At 34.3% G+C, this 23355-nt stretch overlaps 1 protein-coding gene across 11 annotated transcripts in view; it reads left to right on the forward strand.

The window, feature by feature from the left end:
• The window catches only part of EYA4 (EYA transcriptional coactivator and phosphatase 4), a 292396-nt gene that overhangs the window by 207531 nt on the left and 61510 nt on the right, over nucleotides 1-23355 (forward strand). For 7 of the 11 annotated variants that reach the window (XM_032159299.1, XM_032159291.2, XM_058435564.1 and 4 more), the window contains 6 exons: nucleotides 3352-3476; nucleotides 13289-13381; nucleotides 17845-17911; nucleotides 19132-19274; nucleotides 19418-19561; nucleotides 22187-22266. In XM_032159299.1, coding sequence (XP_032015190.1) covers nucleotides 3352-3476; nucleotides 13289-13381; nucleotides 17845-17911; nucleotides 19132-19274; nucleotides 19418-19561; nucleotides 22187-22266 — 652 coding nt within the window. The remainder of the gene's footprint in view (nucleotides 1-3351; nucleotides 3477-13288; nucleotides 13382-17844; nucleotides 17912-19131; nucleotides 19275-19417; nucleotides 19562-22186; nucleotides 22267-23355) is intronic. The other 4 variants (XM_032159305.1, XM_058435571.1, XM_058435569.1 and 1 more) reach the window with 1 other exon arrangement.

Here is a 23355-nt window from a genome sequence, read left to right on the forward strand (position 1 = left end):
AATTATAAATTCAGTTTTTTAATCAATGCAGGACTATTTAGATTTTCTATTTTAATTGGATCAAGTTTTATAAATGTGTCTTTCAGGAAATTCACTGATTTTGTGTGTCTTTGAAGTAATTGGCATAATATAGTTTATAATACTTCCTTATTACCCTTTTAAAATCATTAGTATCTCTCATGATCATCTTTTGGATTTGTAAATTTTCTCTATTGTTCACAGATTTTGTTTCAATTATTTCTACTCTTTATTGTTTCCTTCTACTTACCTTTTGTTTAATTTTATTTCCTTCCTCTGGTTTCTTAAAGTGGAAACTTAGGTCACAGATTTTAAATCCTTCTTCTTTTCTAATATAACCATTTAAAGGTATAAACTTCTCATGAATCACTACTTTATTTACATACCACAGTTTGATTTGATCTTTTCATTATCATTTTGTTCTAAATATTTATTATATTTACTTTTGTTTTTTTTTTCCTTTGGTTCACAAATTATTTAGAAGCGTAGTGTTTAATTTTAAAATGTTGGGGATCTTTTACATATCTTATTACCATTGCTTTCTAAATTGATTCGTTGTGGTCAGATACCATACCCTGTGAAATTTCAACTTTAAAATCTATCAATATTTACTTTATAGCCCAGCTATAGCCCAGGTCTATCCTTTTGGTAGATGTTCCATGTGCACTTGAAAATAGTGTGCATTTTATAATTATTGGGTATTAGTGTCCTGGAACTGTCAATTAGGTCACATTGGTGATAACGCTTTCCAAATCTTATGTGTATATTTTTTAAAATTTATTTTTGTCTACTTTTCTTCTGTTGGTTACTGTGAAAAGTGTGTCATAAAAGCTCCAACTATGATCGTAGACTTATCTGTTTCTTCCTTTAATTCTGTCAGTTTTTGCTTCATGTATTCTGTAACTCTGCTTGTAGGCACATGTTATATCTTCTTGAATAATTTATTGTTTTTTCATCATTTTCCAATTCCTTTCTTTATATTTGCTAATAGTCTTCATCTTGAGGCCTATTTTGTGTGATGTAATATTAGCTTGAACGTCTTTATTATGTTAATTATCTGCATGGTATATCATTTTCCATTCTTTGACCCTCCACCTATTTGGGCCTTATCACTTTTCAGGTTCCCAGGATGCAGATGCTGAGATGTTTCCTGCAGAAGTTTATTTGGATTGTGCTCTCAGTATTAGTTCCTTTTGAGGGGCATGAAGGAAGCAGGGCTGGATTAAGAGACATTGATCTGTAGTACAGTTGCAGCAAAGGTCTCAGCTAGTCTTATGAGAGGCCCTAGACTATGGTGACCCTTAGGATAAGAGGGAATAGTCATTTTACCCCTCCATTGACCAGTCAGTAGATGAGGGCTGCCCTCAGAAAGAGTGTGCTCTTGGGCACAGTGACCTCCTTTAGTTGAGGGCAAGTTTTGGAAAGGAACTCAGTTGAAAGCTGCCAGTTGGTAACACTCTCAGCAGCTATGGGAATGAGTTCTTCAGGATGTCTGGGCAGCGTACTATAGTAGCACAATATGCTGATATTTAACGTGCTTCTCTCGTAGATCCTCCGTAGTTAGGTCTTGGTTGTATAATCTAAACTGACCATAGTCGGCTTTTCACTGGAGTGTTTAGTCCATTGATATTTAGTGTAATCATCAATGTGTTTGAGTGCGAGTATGCCATCTGGCTTTGTGTTTTCCATTTTTCATATATATTCTTTGTTTCCTTCCCTTTTTTTGGCTTCTTGGGGTTAATCGAATTCTTTAAAATGCTATTTTAATCGTTCTGTTGGCTTTTTGTTATACCTGATGGTATTTTTCTTAACATTTAATGCTAGGGATTACTCCATGTACCCTAAACTTAACCTCTTATCCAAGTTTAATATAACACCTCATGCCAAATGAAAGAACCTTGAAAAATATAATTTCACCCCACTTTTTGCTGTTGTTGCCACATATTATATAAGTCCCTGTGTACAATGCCATTATTTTTGCTTCAATAGGCTGTCTTTCGTGAATTAAGAGAAAAATAAAAGATAATCTTTTATATTTACCTATATATTTACATTTATGTTATTCTTAGTTCTTTCCTGTAGGTCTGAGTTTTCCTCTGGTATCTTTTCTTTGAGCTGAAGGTCTTCCTTTAGTATTTGTTATAGTTCAGGTTGTTGGTGAGAAATTCTCTCAAATTTTATTTATCTTTATGTTTCTTTCTTCCATGAAAGCATGTGTAGCTTCTTTGGGCTACTGCACAGTTCTTTTTCCTAGTTTCCTTTTCTTTTTCTTTCTTTCTTTTTTTTTCCTTTGAGACAGAGTCTCGCTCTGTCACTCAGGCTGGAGTGCAGTGGCACGATCTCCGCTCACTGCAAGCTCCGCATCCCGGGTTCACACCATTCTCCTGCCTCAGCCTCTGGAGTAGCTGGGACTACAGGCGCCCGCCACAAAGCCCGGCTGATTTTTTTTGTATTTGTAGTAGAGACAGGGTTTCACCATGTTAGCCAGAATGGTCTTGATCTCCTGACCTCGTGATCCGCCCGCCTCGGCCTCCCACAGTGCTGGGATTACAGGCGTGAGCCACCGTGCCCGGCCTCTAGTTTCCTTTTCAAAAGATGGTCTCAGCCCTTCAAGAATCCCAATTTCATTTTATCTCAATTGTAGCACAATCTCTGGAGCAAACATAAGTCAAAGTCCTATTCCTGAATGTATACTAAAAGTGTTGCAAAACCAGCTGTCAGGACTTGAGCTCATTTTTCGGCTCCCTGGGTCAACAAGGTCAGCTGGAAGCTTCTGCTTGATTTTGAGTTCACACTTTATTTCTAGCTACTGATTTCTTCATTATTGGTGGCAGGCGATGCAAAATTTGGGTAATTAAACATTTTCAGCTCTCTAGTGTGTAGCTAAGGATATGCAGTTTAGGAGGGTGGGTATGCATATCAGCTTAAATTACCAAGATGACAGAATCTGCATTTTTTCTTACAGTATTATATGGAACAGTCATAGGATGATTTTTCGTTATTTTTATATGTTAGTAATAACATAATATGTTTATTTTTACGTTAGTAATAACATGTTTTCCATATTATGTTACAATATGTTATAGTAACATGTTATGTTATTACAAACAGGTTATGAGGCTTAACTTACTAGGGAAGCTTTTCTTATTTATTTATGCATTTGTTTGTATGTTTGTTTCTAATGAACTGGCATGTTCATCTGGTTGACTAAGTCTTAGATACTGGTTTTAATTATTACTGTGAGATCATGTGGTCAATAGAATAATATTTGTAATCTATTAAAAAATAACTGCTGCAATTTCAACTTTTCTCTGCTGCTTACTGCTCTACCAGGTCTATGGAAATGCAGGACCTAGCAAGTCCTCATACTCTTGTTGGAGGTGGTGATACTCCAGGTAGCTCCAAACTGGAAAAATCTAATCTAAGCAGCACATCAGTTACTACAAATGGGACAGGAGGTAAGCGTACTACCCTGAAGATACCCAGATCATATTTCAATGTTTGCTTTAATTTTACTTCTTAGGGATCTGCTAATAAATAAATATCTTATTATCAGTAACACGAATCAGCATTATATCCAAGGTATATATAATTAATATTGATTGTTTTGATGATTTTCTTGAAATTTTTGCTCCTCCTATGTAGCTGGGAACATTCACAGAGAATAGATAGCATCGAGAAACATTTCAAGGGCCTTGAGCAAGGCTTTCTTTTTGTATTTGCCCTTGTAAATATTCCACAAACTTTAGAAATGGAGGTCAAAGGAGTTCCACCCTGGTATTAGCAAAAATGTCTGTATGTGTGTGTGTACACACTTACTACTTTTTGGTTTTATTTTGAATTATAAAGAAAGGTTACCTCAACATTTTTCTTAAAAATGTTTTTTCTTAAAAGTGCTCTTTTAAAAAAACACATGGTTTTGGAAATACAAAAATACTCATATCTGCTGCATTTTCTTTTCAAAGAGAGTAACACCTAACATTTATTTAAAAAGGAATTGCATTTTTTTCAGATAATTTCTCATTCTATTAGCCCATAATTATGCCACAGCATATGACAACAATAATAGCTATTACTTCAGATATTCTGCTTTATTATTTTTATAAAATGTATTCAACTTGTCAGAAAATATGGTCCAATTTTTTATCAGAATGTGTATTTATAGAGAGATTATGTACACACTTATATATAGACTGTATTTTAAATTATTCACAATTTGAAATTTTGTAGATCCATCTAGCCAATAAATTTAGAATTATATGAATTTAATTTAGATGTTAGCATTTGCCACATCATATTTTCTTTTAAATTTTAAATAAATATCTGTGAAATTGATACACCTCTTCCCATTTATTTTAGAATAACGATGCAATCTAAAATCTTCTTTGTAAGGTTGTGTGCACTGCAACTTACCTGTATTTAATAATGTTTTACACCAATTTCCTTGTAGATTAACATTTTCCTTGTTTATGATGTTTATTTGTCTCTAAACATGCATCTATAATTTCAGCTAATTAATTATGCAATTCCATATGTATAGAATATTTAGTGATGAAAACTAGAGTAAGGTACATTTAAACCTTAAATTGGGTACAAATAATGAAATTTAAAAACTCAAGCACTCTAGAACCAGACTGGTGAAGTTCACTAATCATCATATGCATATATTTGACTGAACTAAAACAGACCTTCTGATAAACTAAAATGTTGCAGTCATACAGTGCAGCTATAAATTTGGCTAAAAGGTCAGAAACCAGTGCAAAGCATTGAAGATTATTCATATCCACTCAGCAGGCGTTCAGACAATGAACTTTTATACTGTTCCTGTTCTCAGGGGACAACATGACTGTTTTAAACACAGCAGACTGGTTGCTGAGTTGCAACACCCCCTCTTCTGCAACAAGTATGAGAGATGCTGGTACACTGCATGTGTTTGGGTGTGTGGATTTGCCCCTCTGATTGCTGTCTGTTGCTATGTCTATGTTTGCATCTCTTTTCTGTGTTCAGTACTTAAAAAGGAAAAATGAACATGCCTTTTTGTTGTTTATTGACAGCAGTTAGTTATGATTTCTTATCAATTTGTATTCTTAGATTTTTTTAGGTCAGTAGTCTTCTTTTCTTAAATTTTTCATAATTTCACCTAAATGATGCATGTATTGGTTTTCTAACTGTTTATCAGTTTAGTACATGATTAATTTTGCCCAACAACTGCCATGTCAAACAGCAATTGAAGCAGAGTGGCCATGCATGCAAACTTAATCACCTTCATAAACCCATAGACTTTCATAATTTAAATTAAATTCTTAATTAAGGAAAGATATTTGCTACTCTACAGACTTTGAGAAATACTCCAAAGTATATAAGGTAACATTAATAATCAATATCCCCTCACCTTAAAAATTATCAGTGATGAAAGCTATACATTTAAAACTAGAAATTAATATTGGCTTTTAAAGTTTTTTGAACTATGGATATTAACTACATTCATACATACACACATATAAACAAACTTTCTCCTAAATCAAATTCTAATATGCTAAAAAAAATCAATTAGAAAAAAGCCATCACATTTTTGTGGCACCACCCAGTTGTAGAATCAAAAAGGAGCTCATGCCTGTTGGAAATGTGCATCACAAACAAGCAGTAAGAATAGGCACAGTTTGCCTGGACCTTGCTCTATCTCTGATGAAATTAGAATATATGATCAGTGAAGAAAAAGTACTTCAATATGCTCATTATTTGTATTAGTATAGTTTTAGTTTTAATGTTTTTCAATTTTATACTTAAATATACTTTTCATACTTAAAATTATGTTGCTAGAATTTAGATACTCTTAATTCTATAGCAGGGTCTTTTTCTCTAAAGGGCCAGATAGTAAGTATTTTTGGCTTTGTAGGCCACATGTCTGTGTTTCAGCTGCTCAGCTCTGCCATCATAGTACAAAAGCAACATAGAAAATATGTAAATGAATAAGCATGGCTATGGTCCAATAAAACTTTGTGGGCCCTAAAATTTAAATTTCATGTAATTTTCATGTATCATGAAATATTGTAATTTTGACAACATTTTAAACATTTAATATGTAAAAAAAATGTTCTTAGCTTACTGGCTGTGGTCTGTTCTCAAATAGTGTTTAACACAAGCAACATTATAATAGTGAATATGTGCAATAAATAGTAATTTACCTCTGATGTCAACCAGAAACATTTTTCTAAGTGGTAAGCATCAAGCTTTCCTGGTTCTTAATGTCAGTGTTAAAACTCGTGAGTCCATGGGAGAAGAACAAGGAGTTGTGTCGTCAGGGCCACCGTGGATCTGGATCTTAGCACTACACTTACTGGCTGTGTCACCTTGAACAAGTTACTTAAGCTCTCTGAGCTTCAATTCCTTTCTATAAAAGGATGATAATAATACTTCTTGGCAAGACTTTTGTCTTAGATAATGTATATAAATTGCTTAACAATAAATATCAGTATATCTTCCTTTCTTTAATTAGTAATGCAATAATAGGCAACAGCTTTTTAAGGAAAATGAAAATATGCATTGGACTCTCCATTTGGTCAGATAAATTTATTTGCATTTAGAAATGTGTAAACTGGGCTAAAGAAAGCAAACTTTTGGTAACAAAATGTTAGGTAAACTTTGATTATTAATAATGTAGTCCTGGTAGCATATTATATGAAACTTTTAATGAATTTCAATGACTCTTTTTTTTTGAAACGGAGTCTCGCTCCGTCGCCTAGGCTGGAGTGCAGTGGTGTGATCTCGGCTCACTGCAAGCTCCGCCTCCCAGGTTCACGCCATTCTCCTGCCTCAGCCTCCCAAGTAGCTGGGACTAGAGGCACTCACCACGATGCCCAGCTAATTTTTTGTATTTTTAGTAGAGATGGGATTTCACTGTGTTAGCCAGGGTGGTCTTGATCTCCTGACCTTGTGATCTGCCCGCCTCAGCCTCCCGAAGTGCTGGGATTACAGGCGTGAGCCACCGTGCCCGGCTGAATTTCAATGACTTTTTATGGTGGGTGTTGGTGACACAGACTAAGCATTTGTTGCATGATCTCTTCTATTAAGAATAAACTATTTTATTTTCAATTCTTGGTTTTTATTGTTGGAATTGTATCACTTCATAAAATTATAACAAAACAAAAGGCAAAAGAAAAGAACTAATTTAATAGCTTTTCAAGATCATTCCAATAACTCGAGATGTTCAAAAAGATTATTTATTTGTTTGTTTAAGACGGAGTCTCACTCTGTCTACCAGACTGGAGTGCAGTGGCGCCATCTCAGCTCACCGCAACTTCCACCTCCCAGGTTCAAGTGATTCTCCTGCCTCAGTCTCCTGAGTAGCTGGGACTACAGACACACGCCACGACGCCCACCAGGCTAATTTTTCTACTTTACTTAGTAGAGGCTGGGTTTCATCACGTTGGCCAGGCTGGTCCTGAACTCCTGACCTCAGGTGATCTGACTACCTAGGCCTCCCAAAGTGTCGGGATTACAGGCATGGGCCACTACACCCAGCCTAATTTTTTTTAATTGATGTAAGTAGATAGTATCACCTTTAGATTTTATCCTACTACATTGGTGCTCTTTAAGTATGTTGCAATATTCTTGAAAGTAATTTAAGGTGTTTCACTACCTTAATCCTAATTATATAATTACATCTGCAGATTTATATGGAACATAGATTTTCCTTTGAAATTGTTAGCACTTGTAAAATTATTAAAGGGTAAAATATAGAGATAGCATAAATGCAAGCATACCTTAGCAAATAAAGCAGAGGTCAGGCCTTGTGGGCTGTCTGCTCTCTGTTGTCGCTATTTAGCTCTGCTATTGTTGCACGAAAGCAGCCATATATGATACCTACACAAATTAACGTGATTGTATTTAAATAACTTGACTTATGAACACTGAAATTTGAATTTCATTAAAATGTTCATGTCACAAAATATTCTCCTTTTGATATTTTTCAGCCATTTAAAAAGGTAAAAACCATTCTTAGCTTAAAACCCTACAGAAACAGGCCACGGGTCAGATTTGTCCCAACTCTTGATATAGATCTATATGCGTATATGTAAGTTATGTTGTACATATAAGAATGCATGCCGATTATATGAACATTTACTTCCAGATATAGGTAATTCCAGATTCTAATTTGCTTAATGGTGTCAGGATTCATGATGAACTATACTTTATATACAAAAATACTTAGATCTATTGGGAGGGCTAGGGCAGTATCTAAAAGAGTAAATTTTCACTTTCTCACTTAATTGAAATGTATCAAGTTCCTATTATATGCCAAGTTCTATGCCAGGAAATGGGAACCCAGTGACCTAAAGAACACAATACCAGCCATCCAGGAACCAAAAGTCTAGCAGAGGGAAGCAGACATGAAAATAATGAATGCCATAATGTGTTCAAGGTGGATGAACAGTAGAGGGAGGGAATATTTGATTCTGCATGGAGATTAAGAAACAACTTCAAAGAAAAGGTTTGGGGGAATAGAAATCAGACATTCTGATCAGCTTTACTGTTTTTTTCTATATTTGAAATGATAAAGAAAAGAATCTTCTAGAATTTTTACTGTAAAGACAGTTGACTCACATATAATGAATTAGTATTTGTGCAGTAGAGCTACCTACTGCTGTGGGTCGGCTCTTTGTAGATTTTTTTTTTTTAGAATAAAAGTCATAAATGGCTTCATCAAATTATTTTAGGTAGTTAGGAATGAAAGACACTTGGTAATCACAGGTTTTTGAATGAATATATTGATCCAAACAAGCATAAATCATAGGCTATACTGATGATTAAAACCAGTAGGCAATACTTTTACTGCTTCCCTGCAGTGTTATAAATTGTAACTTTCCTGATCTAACTCTTTCTGAAATTCTTTGTAGAAACTAAGCTGTCAAAAGCCTCTATATGTGATTTTTGCGGTTCAGAAAGAAGTGTATGTGGAATTACATATATGTAGTTTTTTAAATGGACACTTAAACTGGTGCATACACACCTTAATCTATGTTTAAACTACACCGATTTAGGACGATGAAATGTAAGTGTAAATTATATGGGCTGCCTTTTGAGGATGAAGCCTGAATTGCAACATATGAATATGAACTTTGAGTTATGATAATAAAACAGACTTTCTCTAAAAGTAATTAATCAATGTTAATGTTATACTTAAATTCTAAAGACAATTTAAGGGGACAAGAGTAAGACTGCTTTAAAAATAAGTGTATGGCAGTAGAGATGAAGGTTGGGATGTGAAGACAGGAAATCTGTGATTTAGTAGCCATTACTGATACCTGACAATAATTACATATGACCTTGATTTGGTCTATAGATAAGAATTATTTTTAAAGCTAAAAAAATGGAAAAGCCAATCATGTACGTTTATTTATTTTTACTATTTGGCTCTATCAAAAACATCCAAATTGCAAGTAGCTAACTAGTGGGGAGGGGGGCCTGACAGTACAAGGATTTCTTAACAGTTCTGGACAAAGTGCTATAGAAAGTAATTTTATGCCACTTTTAGCAAAATGAGCTCTGACTCACTTACTTTGAAGATACAGAATAATAATCCCACAAAACTCTTCAACCTAGGACATCAAAATATCATTGTTTCTTTTGAAATCAAAACATTTGGTGTGTAAGCTTGCATTTGGTTGAGAAATACGGTGCTTGTCTTCTATAGAAGGATTTTGCTTCCATTTTATTGCGTGTAATGATTTTGGATGCTGCCCTGAAAATAAATTAAAAGCCCCATTTAAACTTCATGTTAATTTAAGAAAGACAAAATATAGCTTAAAATACATTTGAACAGTCAAGGAATAGGCACTGATAATTATTTGTAATAAGGATTTTTACAAGTTAATAGTAATAAGACTAGATTTGTCTTACTAATGAACATTTTTCCAATAGTGTGTTGCATATATTTAATGAAAGTTTCCTGCCACTAGAAAAGTATATAGTAGATGTAATTTAAAGTGCAGAAACAAAAGCAAGATAAAAAAGAATACATTTCAAATACATTTGTAGCTTCAGTGAAAATAACGTAAGTTTTCCAAGCTTTATCTATAATTATTATATAATGTTTACTTTATACTAGTTAACTGTTATATAAATATCAAGATAATACTTCTTCGTATTCTACCATGTCTTAATAAATCAGCTAATAATATAAGGAGTGTCTATTCACTTCTCTATTTGAGCTTTCTACTGCTGAAAAAATAGTTGTTTCTTATTACCTAATATTACTGCTTTTTATTTAGAAAAATCAAACCAAAATAACTTTGGGACTTCGAGGTCGAGAGGTGCTTGTTGATGCTCACTTAATATGAATGCAGTTTATTTTCTGTGACAGAATAAATGTTTTATTTCTACTTTTCCATTTTGTTCTACCCTTACTTGCATAGGAAAAACAGTTCTACATTAACAGGCACCACTTCTCCTCACATGTTAGTATCCATTTTGTTGAATTATTACTTTAAAATTCAGGCATTTTAGTAAAGCTAACACATTTTGCTTTTTACTCCTCTCTTCATATATTTTCCCAGGGATGCCTTTTCTCAGTAAAATGAACCTCCTTTGTCTATCTTTGACTAAAGGCAAACCTTTAAAATTTTAATGAGAGATGTTTCCAGTATAATGAATTAGACCAAAAACTCACTCTCTCCTTCCTCTTCTTTCTCCTTTTGACCTCCCGAAACTTTCAAATTAAGAGATTATAATCAAAACCAATACTAAGCTTTTGAAATTCGGTCTCAAAGTTGAAATTCAAAGTAACGAAACTAATCTTCATGTCTGGCTTCTGAAAGACCATTTTCGTTAGACACAGCTCACATTCTGCCACCTCCATTCACAAGTAAAACCTATATTACAATTAGTATAATAAAGCTACTTTTGCAAATATTGTTCATAGATATAGATATGCATAAATAGGAATTTAGCTGCAAGTAGAAGTCAGAAGCTCTGATAAACTGTTTCTTAGTTTTGCTGAAGGCTTTGGGCCATGACTTTTTGTCACAAATGTTAGAAGTCAATTGTAAACATTGCATGAGATGGAGTAGTCTTTATACCCATCTAGATTATACTCTGCATTATCTTCATATAGACAAAAGGAATTCTTGATTAGCTAGTGCTGCCTGAGAGGCAGTATGGTTTAGAGTTTGGATTCTGAACATGCACCACTTGGTTTCAAATTCTAGCTCTTACAAGCTTTGTGACCAGGGAAGTTATTTAACCTTTTTATGCCTCAGTTTCCTTATCTGAAAAATGAAGATGATGATATTATCTACTGACTGTTGAGAGGAGTAAATCAGTTAATAGGTGTAAAGGACAAGAGCAATGTCTGGAATGTATCAAGTTCATTTTAAGGGTGTGCTGTTACTGTTACCTAATTTCAAATTTGCTACTTCTTGTTGTCTTTTAAAATATCCCATGAGGAAGAAATGGGAAACATGCCTTAGAATCCTATTCCAGTATTTTGCAGTTTTTATTTTCAATGAAGTATTTCTAATTATTCTATCTAGGAGATAACTGCATTCTCATCATGCTTTGGGCCTTTGAGAAGAGGCACTGTCATGAGCATAAGCTATTTTCATACCTGAAGGCAGCCTGATATGGTAGAAAGATCCTGAATATTAGAGCTAAAAGCCTGAGTTCAAATCTTAGCTCTACCATCTCCTGCACTGGAACTTATGCAGGCTCTTCAGCCCCCCTGAACTTCAGTTTCCTTGTCTATAAAATGGCTGTAGTGATTTGTATCAATTAGAGTTGTTTTAAGGATTAGCTAAATGTACATCATCTAGCATGTAGCAAGCTCTCAATAAGTATTAGTTTTATAGTAGTAAATATAAAGGTGACAAAATGATTTTGTAATGATAGGTTTAGTTATTGATAAGGTATAACCATAATAGGGATTACTGTGCAAATTACTACTGAAAAGTAATAACCACCAATTCATTATTTATCATTATATAAATAATTAGACTACTCTTCAGATCATTGTTGCTCTTGAAAGATAAGTCAAACTTGAGTTGGCTTTTTTGCTAAGAAAAGTAATGCAAGTTTCTTTACTTTCTGTTTCCAGCATTTACATTTCTCCTCTGAATCTTCCAACTGACCATGTCATTAATAAGTAATGGATACTAAATTAACACAGAGCTCACTGAGGGGCTGGTTAATTCTGTTCCTGTGGAAAAGAGCATAATCATTACCGCATGGTTTTCTATCAATTAATTTCTTTTCTAACAGAATAACATTACTGACTTGTGTGATTGGTGGGTACCCTATGACTGACTGCTCTTTTTTGCCCTTTGGCTAGTCTTCAGCTTTCTTCTTTATAATTTTCTGCTTGCTTCTGAGTTATTTAACTGTATCGTTCATTTCATTTATGACCCGGAAACACAAGAGGTGTTAAGTAGAAAATAGCTTAGTTTATTTCCTTGCTACTATGATATATGTAGTAAAGCTTTGCCAACAAAGGGGAAAATATGGTGTGACCAAATGGGTAAAACTTTATTATCACCCCCCATCACCCTTGTTGCATCTAATAATGATAATACTGTGTACTAGGCCACTTTGTTACCAAGCAAAGATTTTGCCAAAATATACACCACTACCACGTAGAAATAACATATTAAAAGTTTTCAAAAGGTGTACTTGCTGCTGTAGAAGTCATCTCTTTTTCTATGCTTATCTCTATAACATATTAAAAATTGTTATACCATTAAAATAAGTCCAACACCTTATAGCTCGTGAGTCTTTTTTAGAGCTTCATTGAGTGCTTCATTTTTCATTCATTGTGTGAATGAGCCCATGGTTTCTGTACTTTTATATGTCTCCATTGTATTATTATGCAAACTTAAAAAATATCTTCCTGGGAAAAATAAAATATAAGCTAGTAAATTTCTTTGGTATAATTTTGATTAAATGTGCTGAAGACTGATGCTGATTCCTTTTTTCCTATTGACTATATGAGAGTGTGTTTAGGTGAATTAAAAATGCAAATACGTGTACTGCTGTTTCACTTTTTAAGGCTGACTGCCTTTAAAAGCTGGATTTGAGAGAACTAGCTTGGCCAGAGGATTTTAGATTAAATCCTCTAAATGCATGCCCGTTTAGAAGCTAAATTAACAAACTCTCTTCATCAACTTCTCAGGTTTTCTCTTGCATGCCCATGGTAGCTAGAAATATCACTAATAGAACGGACAGAGTCTTTTACATAAATTTAGAAGTAAAACTCACATGTACTTATTCTTCTACGTAGTGTCTCTTCTTGCAGTCAAAACAGAGCCCTTGAACAGCAGTGAAACCACAACCACGACTGGAGATGGAGCGCTTGACACTTTTACTGGGTCAGGTAAAGCCTTTAGCTCGTGTGTCCTTACGTACACATGGGGGTGCATCCACATCCTCCTCCTTGGGAATAAGCAGCATAAGCATCCAAGCTCTTAGAACTTTGATCCTTATAAAGTTAGAAACAAATTCTTATTTTTTTGAGAACTAATAGTCATAGCAGTATGCATTGTTATAAATCATATTTAAAATAATTTTGCTTGATATTTTAGTTGACAGCAAAAGTCCCATGACTTTCTTATTATGGATAAGTAAACTTAACTTCCTTCAAAATTATTTTATACAATGTTTAATTAATTTAATAATTAAGTTGTAGTAGCTGACCTTGCCTCTTCAACTTACCCATTTGAATTACATAAAAACTGCTTTCTGTTTAACATTCGAGATGTAAAACTATCCATTTGATTCCTTCTAAATAACCTTGTTTCCTCTCTGGGTTTAAAAAACTCCTCCTGTGTAAGCAGCTGAGTGACAAGTATTAAAGGTTAATGGGCTGCAGGAGAGCACATGCTGGTTGCATTAGAACCCAGCCTCTGAGAGCACTCATATGCTTCAAAGAGAACAATAGCATGTCTTTAAACATCAATCCCTTTAAAATATAAATACCTGATAACTCCCAGCTGGGCACAAAGGGCATGAATTAAGTTGACTTAATTAAATTTTTTTTAAGTTACAATATTTCTTTGGCTTATTATCTGGTGAAAGGATTTTTCTAACCTAAGAAGGAATGGGTACATCAGAAAGAAGAACATTAAACCTAGGAAAGTATTTGTGGTAATTGAATCTCAGTTCTATTATTCTACTTTAATACATTTTACATTTATCCATATTCTCATGTTATAAGGATTTTTTTGTCAGTATGTTTTATGTGAAAATAGTTGAGATATGTCTCAGAGTATTATGTCATTATAGTATATATTTGATTTTTACAGATGATCCAATTTCACTAGTTCACACCGATTAGAAGCAGTTGCCATATATTTACATAAATATTAGTACTCCAAGAAAGAAATAATAGTACATAAACTTTGCATAGAGACTCATATGTACTAATCCACATCTTTTCTAGCAGTTTACCTGCCTCTCAGGAGATAGTTACCAGTTCAGTATTCTGTATTGCACACTTACCATAGCTTTTGTAAACTTTCTGCAAAATAAATCTATATGAACAAATTGCTAAGGAAAGGAATGGAGTTATTAACTTATTGCTGACCTACTTCAGTAGTATACTACAAGTTAATTGAAAACTGAATGACAAAACTATAAAGTGTTAGCTCCAGAAGGAATTTCAGAGCTCTCTGATCCGTTTTGTAGACAAGAAAATTTTAAAGTGGTTAAGGCCATACAGTCAACGCCTCACAGCTGGTCAGTGGTCTAAATGAATCTAAAACCATGTCCTTATGATCAGTCCCTGGGTCCTTTCTGTAATACCCCATCAGAAAATAGATGGAAAAAGAAATAGGCATGAACAATCATCCTGTCTGAAATTCACTCATATTATCTTTGTAGATATTTTCCCAATTTTTTAAAGAAGTACCTAGGGACGTGCTGTCCAATAAGGTAGCCACCAGTCATATGTGGTTATTAAAATTTGATAAAATTAAAAATTTTGTTTTTTATTTTCATTTTCACAGCAATAATGTAGTAAACATATTTATTAATCAATTTTGAAAATCATCAAGTACGACTAGAGGCGTTAAGTTCTCAATATTTTCAGCAACCAAAATTTAACTGAATTTTCAATTTTAAACACATTTCAAGTGTTTAACAGCTGCATGTGGTTAGCAGCTACCATACTGGACAGCACAGATACAGAACATTTCCAACACTGGAAAGTTTTGTTCCACAGCAGTGATCCAGGGCAGGGATTATCAACATCAGCACTGTTAAAGACTTGGGCTAATTCTTTAGTGTGGGAAAGCTGTCCTCTGCCCTGTAAGATGTTTGGCTGCATCTATCCCAGAATGCCAGCAGCACTCCCCCAGATGCTTCTTTACTAGAGAAGCAACCAAAGATGTCTTACTAAAGACAACCAGAAATGTATCCAGACTGTTTAAGGTGTCCCCTGGCAGGCAAAATTCTCACCCCCACCCACTTCTCATCCCATTGAGAGTCACCAATCTAAGATGGCATGATAATAAGAATGAAACCTTAAAATTGCTTTGACACCATCAGAGAAACTGACAATAGACATTAAACATGTATTTAAATTGCTTTTCAGGGCATTTTGAAAATAAGCAGTTTTGCTTACTGTTGTATGCAGAAATGATGGAATGTAATGAATGTTTTGGGTAATGTTTATGATTAATCAAGTGACAGTGGGGAATAAAACGAAGCTCTTTCAAGTTTGTACAAGATATTCCAGAAATCATTCTGGAAATGAGGCTGCCCCTTGTGGGAGCAGTCTTTATTTTGATCTGCATAATTTCCACTCACTTTAGTCCAATTTTGTTGTTCTTTTCAGTTATCTGCAAATTTCTGAATTAGAACAAAACGTATATATTTTAGTAAAGAAACATAAACTTTCCTACATGAACATCGTAGTTTTCTGAGCCAAAGGTTTTGTGTTCTATTTAGAAAATGAACATATAGACGTTAATAGAAAATTGTAAAAGTTAGTTGAGCCTTTGTAGTGTTGTGACTACATTGTGCTAATGATGTTTAGATTTATCATTAGAAGAAACATCCTATATATTCAGAATTGAGTTCATGTACATGGGTTTTTTCTGAAATGTGTAATTTTGGTCTATGTCTTATTTATTAAAGGTTACTATAATGAATATTTATCTTCATTGTTCAGTGTCTCTTTGGAAAAGCCTTCTATTTCACAATATTGATAATAACTGATTAATATAGCCCAAGTCTTGAGTGTACCAAGGAGAAATTCTGTAAAGAAGAGAGGAAAGAATATTTAATCAAGCCTCATTTAACTATATTTCTGTTAGAGTATTTGCTATTGTGAATCGATAAATTAGAATGAATATCTTTGGAATAACGCTATTATTATGAAGTGTTCATTTAATGCCCATTGTGTAGTAGAACAAAAAGTCTGTTTTCATTAAGTTGATTTGAAAATTTAAAACGTTAAGTTTTAATAAATATGTAGAAAATTAATAGTTTATTGGTCAATTTATTTTCAATGATACGTATCAAATTCAGTTAAGTTTTGGTTGCTGAAAATATTTAGGAGTAACACCTTTAGTCAAATTTGATGATTTTCAAAATTGACTGATAATATTCTTAAAAATATACTTACTGCATTATTGCTATGAAAATGAAAATATTCTTTCCATATTCAAAGCTTATAGGCAAAGTAACATTTTAAACACATTAAATTCTGCATGTTTGTGAAGCAGATCACAAGGGTACTTGTGATATATATAGAAATATATCATGTTTCATAAAATAGTTAGCAACCTAAGCCTATTTGTCACTTTTACAATTCTAAAAGTTTAGCTCCAGAATTATTATGAACAACTCAGAAAGGACATAGTACTTTGAAGTATAACTATGATTGATTAGACTAAACTAATTCCAGCACTGCATTGTGTACTACTTTAATCTTTTTGAAAAGTGAATGAACAGCAGATGGCCTAATAAAGACACTCTGTGTGCTCGCTCAGTGTGGATTGGCTCTAAGGGAACTGGCTCACACTTTAGAGTCCATATATTTGCAAAACATCTGTCTTAGTCAAGGCAGATAGTTAAAGGAAAGAGAAACTTCCAAGCTTTTGGATGTATTCCAGTTTGGGGCTCCATGTTTGGATGAACTGTTAATAGGAACTCACTTTCACTTTTAAGTTCTTCTCAGAAAAGTATTATCTCTAATAGTTCAAAGTATATTTGTAAATATAATTGCTACTGCATTTTGTGATTATGTTTTAAAGAAATCACCTCTGCTTTCTTGAATTATTACTGGAATATTTTAGAGTGCATTTTTTAATTGTTCATCTGATGGGTAAAATGAGAGGAAATAGAATAAAATAGTATTTTACCATTAGAAAATGAAGTTTGGAACATCACACTCCTCTTATTTTGTATTGTATTTCAATTAGAACAGATATGGAGGAAGAGCAATATGTATATATTGCCATCGTATTTGGTATTTTAAAATGTAAAGTTTGCAAATTTTAAAAATTTACTTTTATATTTTGAAAGCTTAATTACCCTATAATCAAAGATATTTATTCATAGCATATTAATATATAAGAGCATGCTAATGATTTGAGAAAATGGAAGAATGATAGAGGGAATGATTTGTGAGACAAATGTTTATTTCATGCTTTTGGCACAAAACTCAAAGCAGTTTAATTAGGAGGAAATGTTTAGGCAGCTGTTTCTTTTCAGAAAATAAATTTCTAGAAACACGTATTTAACATGGTAATTTCTTCAAATTGGTTATGTACACTCTAGTGAAATGTACTTATGAAGCAACCTTTGGTGCACTGGTATTTTTGTGTCTTACAGTAATTACAAGTAGTGGCTACAGCCCCAGATCAGCACATCAGTATTCCCCACAGCTGTATCCTTCCAAGTAAGTGGTCAGTAGATTCTTTCTGTTTTATTAGAAAATTTTTCCAGCATTATCTTTATTAATCTATATTCATACAATATGACAACTTTAAATTGGCAAACATTTATGTCTATATATGTATTATAGATAGTTGGATAATACTTGGCTAGATTAAATATATAGATAAATATCCTGTACAGATTTGAAATAGAGACACTCACGTTTATCTTGATGATTCCCTTGAATATTTATATATACCTTGAGAAATATATCAAGCTCAAATTAGAATACATTGCATTTTAATTCAAATTCAAAAATGCTGGCTGGTTAAAAAATCTAAAGAGATTACATTTTATCTAAATGTCAACACTTCATAATTAATTCCATCACTGAAATTCTTTTGTTGGATTTCCAGTTCTAATAAACACATTTTTGGAGAATATGCTTTATTGTTTTTATAACTAATATAGTCACTTTATTGAGGACAGTGGTAGATATTTCTGAAATTTAACTATATTGGGTGTATATCTGAATTGGTTTGGAATCAGCCAGACGTGCCAAGATTTTGTATTGCTGATACATACGCATTTAAATATAGTATGTTATTTTCTGCAGCATCTAGAGTGTCTGCCTTTACATATATATAGACTGAAGGTTGGATATCCAATGGGGAACCTGATGTAAAATGTGGCATGATGAAAGGAATAATGTTCCTTTTTTTTTTTTTTTTTTTTTTTAAGGAAGCTTCCTACCTTTCTTTTTCTTTTTTTAAATTTCCAATTCTTGGGAGCGAATTCTTAGTAGGGCTTTTAAATAGACTTTCATAGTCTTTGCATAGCACTAAGTCACTCATGGTGAGTGTGAATTTGCTCATGAGCATATTAATTAGCTAGCGTGTGCTCCATTTTCCTCGTCTATATGTTAACTGGAGTGCTATTTCAGATATGAGCAAGAATTGTAGACCTGGAAGAGACACAGGTATAATATCTGAATGAAATTTCTACTTTTACAGGTGTGGTATAGACGTAGGGAGTTTAAATCATTTGTCTATAGTCACTAGATTGGCTTGTAGCAGAGCCTGAGCTCCTGACATTCAGACTTGCTTTTTCCTATATTGTTAAAATTATATTGTGGATAAAGAGGATTACTTCCTGGATATTATAGGGTTTCACTGAATCTAGGCTGTCTAAATTAATACACAGTCTTTGTTGCCACAGTAATGCTATTTTTCTGATATTTAGGCCCTATCCACACATTCTTTCTACACCAGCAGCTCAAACAATGTCTGCCTATGCAGGCCAGACTCAGTATTCGGGGATGCAGCAGCCAGCCGTCTACACAGCCTACTCACAGACAGGACAGCCCTACAGCCTGCCCACTTACGGTATTTCACATCTTCTGTTTTCTTCTTTGGTTATAGGCGGGTAATCCTGCTGGCTGGCAGCTTTGTAGTCTATTGTAGGTTACAACTTAGAAGGAAAATCATCTTACTAATTAAATGGTTTACACATTCATTTTTCTGACCAGATTTGGGTGTGATGTTGCCAGCCATCAAGACAGAGAGTGGACTTTCCCAAACTCAGTCCCCATTACAGAGTGGCTGCCTCAGTTACAGCCCAGGGTTCTCTACCCCACAGCCAGGCCAGACACCTTATTCTTACCAAATGCCAGGTAAGTAGCTACACATGAAACATGTTTTGGGAGAACTAATTCTTTGAGTGAGACTTATTGGCTTCAGATTAGTAATATCCGATCATGAAGATAGTTTTAAGCTTTATCACAGCTCACACAATTTCTAAAGAAAGATAACTAGACAGAAACATGATGAAATGGTTGAGTATACGTCAGGAAGCATGACCTATACCAAACTAAAATACTTAAGTTTAAGCTGCGTAACATCAGCAGGAAACCAAGTCCAAGCAAAGCAACTTCCAAGCCAGACACCAGGTCAGCCACACGTTTGGCGTCTACTTAAGCGATTTAAAAGATCTGTAGCACAAACCAGTATTTTCTTTTCACTATTCCTGAAGTATGTAATGCTGTTTTGATTATACTTAAACTTGAATTAGCTCTTTTCTAAGTTCCATTTATTATTGACCAATTGAGGAGTTTTTGTTCATTCCTAAAATTCCTCTTGCCTATTGATACTATATTGCTTAATAAGACTATTATATAATATTTACTCTCCAATCCTCCATATAGGCATATAGGATCATTAAATTTTTTTTAATTTTAGACTCCTATTAAAATTGTGTTTTATCTTTTTTTTTTTTTTTTGAGATGGAGTCTCATTCTGTTGCCCAGGCTGGAGTGCAATGGCGCGATCTTGGCTACCTTGTAACCTCCGCCTCCCGGGTTCAAGTGATTCTCCTGCCTCAGCCTCCTGAGTAGCTGGGATTACAGGTGTGCACCACCACACCCGGCTGATTTTTGTATTTTTAGTAGAGATGGGGTTTCACCATGTTGATCAGGCTGGTCTCGAACTCCTGATCTCAGGTGACCCACCCGCCACGGCTTCCCAAAGTGCTGGGATTACAGGTGTGAGCCACCACGCCTAGCCATGTTTTATCTTAATGCAATAGTTGCCAAAAGAATTTTAGTGACATAGTAAAAACTTTAAAAGCTGGTTACTATCTGTCATTTTGTCTGTACTGCAAATCACAAATTTGGGGCTATATTAACATATTTGTACCAACTGGTATGACATTTTGGTCAATTGATTCAAATGAAATAATTACTTAGATCTGTTTGGCTGGAATAGCAGTGCTCTTTTTTACCTAGAACGTAGGTTGAAACATATTTTTTTTTTTTTCTTTTTTTTTTTTGAGACGGAGTCTCGCTCTGTCGCCCAGGCTGGAGTGCAGTGGCGCGATCTCGGCTCACTGCAAGCTCCACCTCCCGGGTTCACGCCATTCTCCTGCCTCAGCCTCTCCGAGTAGCTGGGACTACAGGCGCCCGCCAACACGCCCGGCTAATTTTTTTTTGTATTTTTAGTAGAGACGGGGTTTCACCGTGGTCTCGATCTCCTGACCTCGTGATCCGCCCGCCTCGGCCTCCCAAAGTGCTGGGATTACAAGCGTGAGCCACCGCGCCCGGCCTTATCAATGTGTTTTGACTAGCAATGTATTATGTAATCAGTGCCACTGACCTGACCTGGAATAGCCAATATGAAAGTATTTGTGAAAAAATTAAAATATTGTCTGTCACATGGCTAACTGAAGCTGTATGAATTTTTGTGGCTATAACATGCATTCAAATATGTTTCAGGCCGGGTGCGGTGGCTCACGCTTGTAATCCCAGCACTTTGGGAGGCCGAGGCGGGTGGATCACGAGGTCAGGAGATCGAGACCACGGTGAAACCCCGTCTCTACTAAAAAAAATACAAAAAATTAGCCAGGCATGGTGGCGGGCCCCTGTAGTCCCAGCTACTCGGCGAGGCTGAGGCAGGAGAATGGCGTGAACCCGGGAGGCAGAGCTTGCAGTGAGCCGAGATCGCGCCACTGCACTCCAGCCTGGGTGACAGAGCAAGACTCCATCTCATAAAAAAAAAAAAAAAAAAAAAAAAAAAGCATTGATAAAACAAGTAATCAGCTACCTCAATAGCCTTTCATTTTACTTCTTGACAAGCACATTCCATAAGGACTTTTTTTTGGAAACCTATAATTGGCAGCTCACTTGTTTTTGCCCTGATTTGAGAAATCATTAAATTTCAGACCTTGTAGTAAAGTTTTAGAAGGCCCTCAAACCCTAGATTTGTGTAGCATAAACAATTCTCCCTTGAGTCTGAACCCTAATTCACAGCTATTTTTGTTCTAAAGAAAAGACAAAGGGAGCAAAAGTACAAGGAGTTGCTAAATGGGGTTCTGTATGTTTATTTCCCACACTAAAAACCCTGTACAAATGTTGAACTCAAGTGATTTTTTTGTATGTAAATGCAGTTGATATGATTTGAAAGTTCCAGTAGTTTCATGGACGCAGTCTTAGTCTGTGTAAGATTTTATCCTTTGCATACCCCTGCACTTCTAGTCTCTTAACCCTTGAATGTTGGCCTCACTCCTTATGAAGACTGTTGCCATGTGCTTCTGTTTAGCTCAACAGATTCAATAGGAAAGGGTTTACCAGCTGTTACAAAAGGGAGAGAGCTAAGCCTATTTTCTGTATAAATGTCTCAACTTCAAATTTCACTGTCTTCACGACAAATTTCAAAGTGTTTCTCTCACAGAATTCTGCAAAGTGAAATATTTTTATCATTTTCCAAGGAATACTTTTAAAATGCAATTTGTTTTTTACCTCTAGGTTCTAGTTTTGCACCATCATCTACTATTTATGCAAATAATTCAGTTTCCAATTCAACGAATTTCAGTGGTTCACAACAGGTATAGTAGCTTTTTGTGTTTATGCTTTTTATATGTATTTCAGATTTTTGAAGAGTACTCTCAGGTTGCCATATATGTGCGTACTCTCCCAGAATAAGGTTTCTTTATTTAAAGATTATGATAGCATTTCAGGATAGTAAAAAATTAGCTATCTAGAATTCTTGGAATATGCATTATTCTGGCTATTTTAGATTTTTTGATTGCTAAAGGTTTGTGCTTTAAATATTTATGCTGTAGTTGTTTTAATCATTTGGCATGGAATTACAAAATGTATTGGATATTTTGTTATCTTAAAATATACTAAGAACAATTTTATTTTTCTTGATAAAGCAGTTATTATAATGAATATTAATTGGTTTAATCAATATTAATTGACTAAAATCAGTTATAGGATTATACTACAGACTATATAGCATTTTCAGTCCTAAAAAGTGTCCTTTGTTACTAAACGAAATGCTTCAAACACTATTGTTGGCTTTTAAATAATTTTTCTATTTTTTAGTTTTATGAATACTTTTAATAAATGTTTGATTCCCACTTTCCTGACAGCTGCAACTTTTTGCTTTTGTCACTGTGCCTGCCTCTGGTAGTCTTTAGTCTTCCTTCTAATTATATTTTCTTAATATTTTTATGAGTTTTAAAATCTAGCATGTTAGAATTATGCATGAAGCAAGAGTGGATGTCTCTGAATGAGTGAATCAGCTCAGGGTGAGATGAATTCGTGATATATGTTGACACTTCCAAATCTTTTGTCCTTATTTTTTGATTTTCAGCCACATTCGAAGTAGTTGAGATTGAAGAGTGGCTGACTTCTGGTCTGGCAATACACTATTTTACTTTAGTATAATTGCTAGACATTTATATTTTCTAAAATGTAAGTTACTGTACAAGTGCTTACTTTTTAGATTTGCTGAAGGAATTGTATCAATTGCTTTATTTTAGTTTTATTGATATCACAAAAGGCAGAAAAGAAATTTTGATCATTAAAATCGTGTGGAATAGTAATATTTTTGATAGGATTAAATGGTGTAATTTAGCATTAGGAAAATGATGTCTTAAAACTAAGCATCAGGCCGGGCGCAGTGGCTC

This window comes from Hylobates moloch, unplaced genomic scaffold, assembly GCF_009828535.3.
Source record: "Hylobates moloch isolate HMO894 unplaced genomic scaffold, HMol_V3 SCAFFOLD_2, whole genome shotgun sequence".
Taxonomy (NCBI): Eukaryota; Metazoa; Chordata; class Mammalia; order Primates; family Hylobatidae; genus Hylobates; species Hylobates moloch.